The sequence below is a fragment of the Eurytemora carolleeae genome, unplaced genomic scaffold, assembly GCF_000591075.1.
Source record: "Eurytemora carolleeae unplaced genomic scaffold, Eaff_2.0 scaffold1034, whole genome shotgun sequence".
NCBI classification, from domain to species: Eukaryota; Metazoa; Arthropoda; class Copepoda; order Calanoida; family Temoridae; genus Eurytemora; species Eurytemora carolleeae.
The window spans coordinates 114,830-126,526 of record NW_019396922.1 but is presented as its reverse complement, the minus strand read 5'-3'; the positions used below and the strand labels follow the sequence as shown (position 1 = coordinate 126,526).

General features: G+C 30.5%; 1 protein-coding gene across 2 annotated transcripts; it reads right to left on the bottom strand.

The window, feature by feature from the left end:
- Positions 1-1,850: 1,850 nt before the first annotated feature.
- LOC111710156 (uncharacterized) lies at positions 1,851-11,426 on the bottom strand. Of its 2 annotated transcripts, none has more exons than XM_023484207.1 (10): positions 11,345-11,426; positions 9,172-9,231; positions 8,494-8,883; positions 7,630-7,675; positions 7,260-7,293; positions 6,275-6,335; positions 5,462-5,813; positions 4,343-4,420; positions 3,171-3,260; positions 1,851-2,156 (listed from the first exon to the last, which is right to left on the bottom strand). In XM_023484207.1, exons 1-10 carry the CDS (start codon positions 11,370-11,372, stop codon positions 2,078-2,080), a joined length of 1,218 nt encoding a protein of 405 aa, XP_023339975.1. In that variant the 5' UTR covers positions 11,373-11,426; the 3' UTR covers positions 1,851-2,077. The 2 variants fall into 2 exon arrangements, with proteins under 2 accessions (XP_023339975.1, XP_023339976.1); XM_023484208.1 differs by having other exon boundaries at positions 6,275-6,329.
- Between the last annotated feature and the right edge of the window lie 271 nt (positions 11,427-11,697).

Sequence of the window (11,697 nt, the reverse complement as noted above, 5' to 3'; positions counted from 1 at the left end):
GAACGGTCGGAGGGCTAACTATGACAACTCCCATGGCGCGTTCAGACTTTTTACAGTACCCGGCCTAATCCTAGGCCTATTTGACCGACCCCACTGGCTTAGTCCACCGTGCTTTGGATCACTGTGTGGTGTTGACAGATTTTCAATTATTCAGTCGAACAATATATAGTTCGACTTTAGTTTTAATTAGGTTTAATTTTTTTCTATTTGATAAGTACATCAAAATAAGATTTATTCCCCTTTATAAATCCCTCCCCCCCCCTTCTTTTTAACTTCAGAAATGAAAAAACATCAAAGATAAAATACCTTTACTTTCAGTTTTTTTTTCTTTTTTAAATTTACATTTTAGTTCATTCTTCAAATAAAGTCACACAATCATTGCACAAATTTATGCACTCTTTTAGGTTCATTTCAATATATTAAAATAAAAATATAAAGCTTAAATATTTGGTTTAAGTTTTATTCACTAAACGTAAAATTACAAAAGTAGGAAATATAGAGATTAAATTCTTTTTTAATTATTGCACTTTTATAAAAGATTACAAAAACATGAATAAAAGCATTTAGAAATACATAGTTCTGAAAAGGAATGTGAAAGTGCAACAACGCTACCCTTCACGCACCGTTGACCCTTTAGTAAAAGTAAATTCAACCTAAAGTCTGACCGCGTCAACCTTGTTCTACCGGCTAGTCCTATTGAGCGTCTGCTTTATTTACCCAATGTCCGGGCAATACAGTACAAACTGCAGGACTGGAAAGGTTGACCCGACTCAGAAATTGAAATCTACTACGGCTGCCCGTGCCTTGAAACCTTTATCTGATCATTGCAATGTGGAAGACATTGTCGTTTTAAAGGGTTGGTTTAAAATTGATTGATTCTGATAATTCCTCCAATTTTTCTGCGTAAGAAATGCGCAAGTCAATTTAGTTATTATAGAAATCACAATTAAAAATAATCATTTTTTTTTAATTATAACATTTATAATTCTTACTTAATCAGAGCTGAAAACTTTAGAATGGTGGATATCGAGATTAATGCTTGATCCTCTCTTTTTCATAATATCGAGACTAATCTAATCTTGTACTTGTATCCTGATAAAATTCAACCAATCAGAGTCGCGTATTTGAAGCTGATAAATTTGAAATTGTGCGTGCCATTTAAGATTATACACAGAAATGGGAGGAACTCTCTAATTTAGAAAAACCGGTTTTTAATTTTTCTCTACTATAGCTAAGAAAGAACGGTTCAAGAAGAAAATCAAAAGTTTGTCCATTGGATACTCAGATTAAGTAATCGGGATGAAGGATATCTCATTCTAAAGTTTTCAGCCCAGAATATAACATTTTTAAACCTAGAGAAACGGCTATTTCTTCCACATTGATCAAGGGTACCACTGTGAATTAATCTGGTATTGTCATCTTGGCACGACGGGGTTCGCTTGAACATACTCTTACCTTCCCTGAAATCCAATAATAAATAAATAATAATAATAAAAAAGGTTATGCTGAATTAACAAATCAAGGATCAATAACATGTTTTAAATAATTTATTTAATATGAATAGATCTTTTTATAAAACATTGAAATTTAAGTTTTTATTGCACTTATATATATCACAAAAATAAAATTTTATTTCCTCACATAATTCGAGTTGCCTTACATTAATAAATATTGCACAATTATGACGTAAATATGTTTTTATATATATGTATACGAGCTTAAGTTCCCGGTGTGTCTCTTAAAATAAATTCGAATTTTGAAAAATAAAATTTCGAATTTCAGAAAAAAATAAAATTTCGAGAAAAATATTTTTGAAATAATGTTAAATCAAATTTTACCCATGGGTTCCCTCTAAAAAAAAAATGAGCCAATTTGGTCAAGCCGTTTGGCCAGCAATAGCTAACACATATATATACATACAAATATATCTTCCTAAAATAAGTCTATTCTGTTAAGATTGGTTATTGCTGGACACTGTGTTTTATGTTGGACATATTTATATCCATAAGAATTATATGTTCGTTATTACTAAATCTTTCGGTAAATATCTAACAAAAAGTTTTTGCATTTAATTCGTCTATGATTTGAACTGACTGTAGAAGTTAGGGAATGGGGTTTGTTGCACAAAGAAGGGGTGAGGTGTTACAGCCTTCATTCTGAAATAGAAAATTATGTTATCTTTTAAGAAATTTAGATAAAGAAAAAATCCTTACACGAAATATAAATGACAAATTCTGAAAATATTTATTTTATGTTGAGTTTAAAAATGATTTCTCTAATATTGAAAATTTAAAAAAAATATTTATTCAAAATTTTCTTATTCTATAATTGGCGCTCCGAAATAAATGAGCCAAAACGCCTCGACCCCGTCTATCCATGTTTTGGCTCATTTTGCGGGGTTTTGTGCTAAACATACGGTGAAACCCTTAATAACGAATAAATCGAAAGAATTCATCAAATGTCGTATTCTTCACTTTCTGATTATAGAATGTTGCAGATATTAAGTTTTTTAATTAAATGATTATATGGAACTCTTTAAAACTGTTCCCGCAAAGGGTTTTACTGTAGTAAACAGTCCCTTTGGATAAATTAGTAAGCTAAAATCACAATTTTTTCTAACCATATACTGGTTAAAGCCTTTTACTTTTTTATCGTTTTTTATATATTTAATCTGAATTCTTTTATATCTTAAATATCAATGGATTACGATGTCAGGTTGTACAGTTATGTAAGAAATCTAGCCCCGAGATAATTCAACGATCACTTAACTCAAAGTCTAATTTAGAATCTAACTGATTCTATCTCTAGCCAAAACTCAAGGCTCTGTATACGTCCGTGTTAATCAACAATTCGTATTGAACTAATTTATTTTATATACAGGTGAACTAAACTGACCGGGCTAGCCGGACAGGGTCAAAATACAGATAGTTAAGATATATTACTAGCATGGATAACATAGATCGCATCAAGCATTAATACAGAATATATTACAGTTATAGGATTAAATACTTAATTATAATAAATTAAATAATAATTATATAGTTCATATAGTAATCTACAACTTTTTCAAGCTTCCTTAAAGTCGGTACCGTTCTTTAAAGCGGATAAGAAAATTTGGATTTTTCTAGGATTTTTTTGATAATTTGCGGGTTTTTTCAACAATTTCTTACTTGATGTACTGTACTGCCTGGTTGTCTGCAGTACTCCTGTTGTCCAGCCAGCGCGTAAACTCACCCAGTACAGGAGATCTAGGGTTCTTACTAAACATATAAAATAATCAACCAAACAATAGTTCAAGGTAGGCTGTGACTTTTAAACGCAAATAAACCCGTTAAACAAAAACATTTAGTTTTTTCTCTTTCATACTTTTGTGTCGGTGTATGTATTTTTAAATGCATCCATGCAAATGCAAATGCAAATTTAAACAGTGTTTCGAGTTATAGACCACAATGCGATTGAATTCATATATATTAAACCGAATGCATCTAGACCTGGTAAGTCCCAAAGTCCATGATGTTATGTTAAGAATTATAGTTTCTCACTTATCTAATTTGAAATGTATGCGTAATTTTCAAAAAATAATAGTTTAGAGACATATGTTTATAACATATTCTACGTATTAGATTTACTTTGCAGTCAATTATTTGAAACAAACATAAATTATTAGATTATCCTCTTATTATTGGATCAAGCAGTTTAGCATACTTAAAAGAGAATTTCTTTTTAACAAGCAGATTCTATAGTTCATAAAATTGATAGAAAAATAAATAACAAAATTTAACATATTCTACATAAAGCTGGGATATTAAAAAAGACAGAAAAATAACTAATTTATATTCACTTCCATTCCTTTTTCAGGAACACTTCCTAACAAGGTAAGATACTAACCCCTCCCCCCCCCTCCCCCCTTCCTGTCAGTCAAAGTGTACAAATCATGTAAATGTTCACAAATTATATGCATAGAGTACATTAATACAGTATGTTTCCTAGACTATCCAATTCAATTTCGAATTTTTTAAAGCTGTCAAATAAACTTTTAAAAAAATGAATTAGGTGAATTATAAACATCATTTGATTTATAGTTATAACGGAAAATCATCGTTTGTAAAGTGAAATGATTATTGGTCAATTATGAAACCAGCCTATTTCATAATTTGATTTTCTTTTAATATTAATTTTAGATTTTCTATAAAATGATATTCCAGGGCCGGGCCCAAAAAGTTATATAGCACAAATATGTGAAATACACCTGGAGTATGGAAACAGTACAACAAAATGGCCGTTTTACACTTTTTTCTAGTAAATTCCACTCTAATATATATTCTATTCTCTTTGCCCTTACCTGAGTGCAATAAGTCCTATAGCATGAGTAGCGGCCTGGAGAGGGCCAGCTACTAGAGATATCAGGGTCAGCACACCTCTTCACAATATACATTGTTTTATCTAAGGGCGTTAAAGGGACTGTTGACAAAATTTTAAGTGACTCTTCATTTATAAAATGGTCTATATCTGATTTACTATGGTGTCCTTAAAAGTTTTGTCTGGTCAAGGATAAATGAGATTTAAAACATTATTTTGTTGAAAGTTGATTATTTTCTTATGATGGTTCTATCTAAGTGACTTAATTGCATTCCTGCTTCAGAAACAATGGAGGCAGTTGTCAGAATTAACCATTTTTCAATCTAGAAAAACGACAATATCATATCTTCCATATTATTGATAAGATGTAAATGAAGCGTTAACTCCCCCCCCCCCTCCATCTGTTCTTGATTTAATTCAAGGCAGCCTGAAATGTCTGCATGTTATCTCAAAAAAGTTTCCTTCAAACGAATTTCCATATTCAAACTCTTTAACAGTTATCTGACAGTTTTCAATTTTAACAAAATCTTCCAAAAAAAAAGATAAATTCCCAAACATCTATATATAAATTTGGCTTGTTTGTCTGTCTGTTTGTTTGTCTGTTTGTTTGTTTGTATCCAATAAACGTCAAAACGGCTGAACCGTTCGGGCCCAAATTTTTTGTGGGACATCTAGGGAGCCCAGGGAAGGTTTATGAATCATCAAAATTTCAAATATTTGTCTCTATCAAAATTCGATCGTCATTAAATTTTTTAAAATTTTGAAAATCCGCGAAATTTTTTGTAAAAATCCGCGAATTATTTTTGTTTAGTTTTACGATGTACACAAAGAGAACATGTTTACAATTAATTTAGAAGATGGGCGCGAAGCGGGGCGCGAAGCGCCTTGAATTTCTAGTTTATGTAAAATTTATTAAGTAAAGCAATCCAGCATAGCGTGGTCTATGACATTGACATTGAAAAAATAGTTACAAATTATTTTCTATAATTTTTGGTGATATATTCAGCCTTTTTTTTTAGTAGATTCACTGTTTCAAAAATACTATATGATACTACGGGGAAGGGGGGGGGGGAAGGGAGGCTAAGATTAAACAATAATTTTCCTAAAGATATGATCCGAAATTCCAGATTTTAGATTCTTTAAAAACTCTTTCTTCAATTCCAGTTTTTGGTTCTCTTGGTTCATATTTGCAAAAGCACCTGACCAAGGTTTTTGATAAACTTGGCTCCCTTGTCCTAGTGGTCTTAGGTTCCCCTGGTTCCCATGAAGAGGGGGTCTTAGGGACCCCTGGTTCCCTTGGGTTAGGCCTCCAAAGTTTTCTACAGTCCATTGAGAAGAGGAAATCCCTGAATTCCAAAACTGCTGTTGGTTGGACTGATAGTACTGTTGTTGTTGTTGTTGTTGTTGTTGTTGTTGCTCTGGACGGATATTGAATAAGTCTGCCAACAACTTATCTAAAAAAACACAGTAGTCGAAAGTGCAAATTACTTCTTTTTAACTGTAAAGCTAGATATAAGCTCGAGGTCGAATTTAAAGAATTTAAAACGCGTTGCTGATCCACCAAAAACCGGTTCCAATTAAGCAACGGCTCAAACCTCAAAACAATGAATACGATTTTTAAATTTAAATCCGGCCTCCGTTGAAGTTTAAAAATGTAGTTGTCTGGGCCAACAAAAAAGTAAATGTAAGTGAGTAATCTAAAACGAATAGACGAGGGTTTGCGACACTTTAAAGTTGACCCGGTCTAGAAAATTGATGTTTAATTTTCATGGGTACTCTCTATAGATCTCTGTAAAAATTAATTTTTAGACGAATCTTTGCTTCATAGTTAATCATGGATTTATTTGATATTTTATAATCACAGAAAATCATGGATTTAAAATGTTTAGCTTTCATTGAAAAAAATTTTTTTTACCTAAATCCGTGAATCCTTGGGAAAGTCCAGATTTTACCAACTTCAAGGTATCTGCCTGTCCCTTAACATATTCTTTATAATTTTACCAATTTATTTTTCATAAAAGATTAATATCAACAAGGTTATAATGCAAGGAAAGTTAATTGCAGTTGCGTATACTCTGCGTACATATTGAAACCAGTTCTCTCTGGGCGGAATTTGTAAACAAGAATAGATGCATCAGTGTTTTTTTAGTATTCGAGGAGGTTATTTGCATTTCATTTTGATAATTTTGATAATTCACATAATAGTTTACTATGACCAGAATATTTCATTGTTTTTTATGTGAAAGATGGATCCCATGTCAGGCTTCGACATCCGCCTTGTATTTACAATAACTTTCCTTGCATTAGTACCTTGAATAAAAAGTATTTTTTTTTCTCATGAAGAGTGATGACTAAATTACGTTCTTTGTCTCGGCTGATTAAAAATTGTAAGTAACGTTTGTATAGAAACCACAACAATTTTCAGATATAAATAAAATTTCTTTAACTTGAAAGTTAATTGAAATTTCGTCAACGGTAATTATCTTTCATAGATTAAAAAAAGAACAACTTTAAAAAAACATTTTTAAATAGCTTTCTAACTATGAAATTATCGATGGTATATTTTTGGTATTTTTGATATTTTTTATTCGAAAATTTAAAAAAAGGAATGACTTTATGTAAGTGAATATAATCAAATAAATGTTCTGTATGAATTAAACCCTTTTCTTGACCCTCACCCCCCATATATTACCTACCATATATGAAAAGTATTAGAATCTTAAAATTGTAACTTTGCAAAAATTTTAATCTTTATGAAAAATCAAATAAAATGATCAAAAGTATAACGAAAAAAGTTTTCAAAAAAAAGACGAGGAATGGATTTTTATAAATTATTTCAAACTTAACTGATAACATTGCTATGCATGCAAAAAAAAATTTAATTTGAAATTAGTTTTCACCTGAAACAGAAATGATAATCCTTCAAGCTCATGTCTGAAAAAAATAGATCTAATATTTAGAAAGCTCTTTGAAAAATGATTCAAAACATGCGTCGTACATTTTATACTACATTTTTCTCAGGTAATTTTTTGAATTCTAGAATAGACCCTAACCATTAAATTTGGATCAAAAATAAAAAAGAGGCTTTCGTAAAAATTGGGCTTTTCACATGCTTTATTGCACCTCCATGTGTGAAGCCTTATTCTTGTATAGAGTCATTTTAGTATTTTTTTAATGATATTTATTACAAAATTAAAAATTACTTACATAATTATTTAACTTGAACAATTTTTAATAATCAAAAATAATAATGCATTGTCTTAATCTTACCTGAGCCCGTAGGGTGCAACTCCTGTTATCAGAGCCCACAGACCCCCTAAAATATAGATTTAAATAGCTCTTTTAAAGTATTTTTAACTGACATTTCAATTAAAAAGTGCCATCAACGATTTATAACTGTAATTTGGAAATTAAAACTTTAAAAAACATAACTCCGCAGTCCGCAAGGAGATGTTTGTCCATTGCAGGAAATGTGAAGTGTTTATTTAAAACTGGTCTCAAAGTTTCCATATTATAGAACTACTTTCTTAATAAGAACTTTAAATACATACAGTGGTAACCAGAAAACTCTGAAATAGGAAGACGACTGTATGTGTATTTTAGGTTGTAACAAAGATAAAAGTTTCACCAGAAACTTATTGAATCACTAATGAAATGAAATTCACTATGCAATTGCTGTGTCCCATGCTCATTGGTCTATTTAAAGTCATAACTTGAGTCTGAAAGTCGTCTTCCTATTACGGAGTTTTCTGGTTATGACTGTATAACAAAAAATTGTTTTGTCATAATTTGCTTCACTAAAAATAGATACAAATTGATTCTAAATCGTGGTTATTGAATGTTGTCTTGGAACTGTTAGCTTTCACATGTTTACTGTAGAACTGTAGAAATGGCCGACTGACAAATCTGTCAATTGTCAAGTTTTAAAACTCTTTTCAAAACAAAAAAAAAACGATTATTTCGTATTTGATTTTTAATAACCGCACTTCGTTTTTTTATTTCAATTTGAAAACAATCTTTTTTTAAATCGGTAGTTTTTAAAACAGTTGTCTTAATTTTTATTTCATAGTTTTTGAAACGATCCTAAAAGTGAAAACTTCCTCATCCCCAAATAAGAGGCAACCCTGTCTGAACCTGCTAGAAACCAGAGTGGAATGAGAAGAAGGGGAAGGAAGAGAAGTGGAGCCAGAGATGGGAGAAGGTCGGGGGTAGAAGGGAGAAGGTTCGGAACTGTTTGAAGGAAGTTGGGAGTTGTTTGAAGGAAGTTGGGAGCTGTTTGAAGGAGATTGGGAGTAGTTTGGATTAGATTCGGAGCAGCTTGAAGGAGAGTGGGAGTGGCTTGGAGGAGATTTGGAGCGGCTTGGAGGAGATTTGGAGCGGCTTGAAGGAGATTTGGAGCGGCTTGGAGGAGAGTGGGAGCGACTTGGGTAAGATCGGAAGTTTTCTGAACAAGATTTGTTGGTGCTGTTGTTGTTGTTATTGTTGTTGGTGGTGTTGTTGTTTCAATTGGAAATCCCAAAGGCCCTAAATCATTTTAAGATTTGTTTAAAATAAGATTTTATTTCAACATTTTATAAAACAATTCTAAATTCCATGTTTACTCAATCAAATTTTTTTTAAATAATACATTTACAAAAAAGCCCCAACTTCGAAAAAATATTTTTTATATTTCTAAACCTAAGTGTGTATTTCAGAAAAACTGAAAATAAGATATAATTCACCAAAAAAGGGCAACATTTCTTTATAAAACTTGTTAAATCTGTTATTTTTTAAAGATTTTCCAAAGAGCTATTTAACAAGAAGTTTTTTTACCTATGGTATAATAATACAGATTGTCATCATCACTGTCGTAAATGATTCTGTCATTAAAACCTTAAAAAGAATTTGTTTAAATATTACATGTTGTACTGTATGAAATCTATATAATATAGCTTTTTTTCTCATATACATATATATTTATATATATATATATATATATATATATATTTGTTTGTATGTGCCAAACGGCTGGACCGAATCGACTGTAATTTTTCACTAAAAGGGAGTGACCGGCTATGTAAGGTAGTTGAACTGAGTATGCAGTGTTGTGGAAAGCTTCTTTCGGATTCATTTGAGACATATAAAACTTTTTAAAGATCTGTAAATCCTAAGTTTGAGCGCAAATCAGACGTTCAAAACTCCTACTGTGGGTGGATACGTTTTCAGAATCGGTTTTTTTAAATTACTAAATAACGACGACGAAAAATAAAGTAAAAATCACAGTAATCTAATTAAATGGGGGGGGGAACATATTTCTCAAAAGAAATTTGTCATTAAATCAATGCTATAATTAATTATTTCGTTTTCTATATTATATTGAATTTCTTATTTTCTTTGAATTTATTCGCAGATTTCTTAAAATTCTTCAAATGTCGTCTTTTCAATAATAATTTAAGAAAATTTGCGAAAATCTTTGTGAATAATACGAACTAGAATAATGAGAAAATAGAAACTAATAATTAGACAAGATTACTTATTTTCGATGATAAGATTAATTTTTATTTTCTGAACCGATTCCGAAACAACTAATTTATTTACTGTAGAATTTTGTTTATATTTTTTGTTGTCGTTATTTAATAATTAAAAAAAAACTAATTTTGAAAACGTATCCACCTCCAAAGTAGGAGTTTTGAACGTCGAATTTGCGCTCAAACTCAGGATTTACAGATCTTTTTAAAGTTTAATATGTCTTAAATGAATCCGAAAGAAGTTTTCCACAAAAAAAAACACTATTAAAATGTGTGCAGGGTTGGGTTCATGCTTTAAGGGAAAGCTTTCAAAAAAGTGTACTGACAAAATATTATTTCTATTTATATAATATTGGCATTCAAAATGTAATTCATATTTGTTAGAGTTAATTCAGTTTTTATGTTTAATTTTCTTTATTTGGTGACAATTTGCACTGAAATTTGTTTGCGGCTATTTCGATATATCTCTTATATTTATCAGATTTGGCATAAAATAGAGGAAAACATTTTTTCAAATAATTTCTAAATTAATTTTTATTTGCATCATAGTAATTATATTACAACAAAACCTGAACCCTACAAAAAAAAACATGGTTGTATGTTAAAAAAACACTAATCCTGGTTTTACTCACCCTGTATGTGTAAAATTGCGTGCAGTGATTTAGAGCAAAAATGAAGCCTTAAAAAAATGGCCGATAATTCTCAGTTGATTAATGCCCTAATTAATATATTAGAGAGGCTGTAACGTAATTTCTAGAAACCTGATCTATTTTTGTGACAAAGCCGATTTACAACAGTACCCTTAAAAATATCGTCTGATAGAATATGAATTATTTCTCTTTGTTTTTCTTGTTTTAAAATGATCATTTTCAATTGTAATATCTCTTCAAAAGTGACTTCGGTTGAGCATTCCTGCTACAAGACTTATACTTACTTATATAATCTCCAGGGTGGTAAATATTTCTACTACAAGACTTATACTTACTTATATAATCTCCAGGGTGGTAAATATTTCTACTACAAGACTTATACTTACTTATATAATCTCCAGGGTGGTAAATATTTCTACTACAAGACTTAAACTTACTTATATAATCTCCAGGGTGGTAAATATTTCTGCTACAAGATTTATACTTACTTATATAATCTCCAGGGTGGTAAATATTTCTGCTACAAGACTTATACTTACTTATATAATCTCCAGGGTGGTAAATATTTCTACTACAAGACTTATACTTACTTATATAATCTCCAGGGTGGTGAATATTTCTACTACAAGACTTATACTTACTTATATAATCTCCAGGGTGGTAAATATTTCTACTACAAGATTTATACTTACTTATATAATCTCCAGGGTGGTAAATATTTCTACTACAAGATTTATACTTACTTATATAATCTCCAGCTACAAGATTTATACTTACTTATATAATCTCCAGGGTGGTAAATATTTCTACTACAAGACTTATACTTACTTAAATAATCTCCAGGGTGATAAATCATCTTCTTCAAGCATTATTATACAAACATCAAATCTGAAATCAAAGTTTAATAAATTAAATTCAATATTAGATAATATTAAATTATATGAAAAACCCATTAAATATTTGATTGTTAAAGATAAAAAAGAAAAAACATGGATATCTTTTTCATTGTTGATCAGACAAAGATGTTAGTGGTATCGTTGTGAATCGGGCATTTCCATCTTTCCCAGGAGGCCCACTTGAAATTATGTAAAATAATCATTTTACTTTGTTTCTACAGTAGGACCCATAAAACTGTGGAATGTGAAGACGACTGTTAAACTCAAGTTATTATTTTTGTCCAA

Coding starts and splice junctions, on each gene's coding strand:
- LOC111710156 (XM_023484207.1), bottom strand. CDS start 11,372: ATGATTTATCACCCTGGAGATTATTTAA. Junction 4,421..5,461: donor ATTTCGGATCATATCTTTAG/GAAAATTATTGT, acceptor TATATTGTGAAG/AGGTGTGCTGACCCTGATAT. Junction 3,261..4,342: donor ATAGGACTTATTGCACTCAG/GTAAGGGCAAAG, acceptor TTATATGTTTAG/TAAGAACCCTAGATCTCCTG.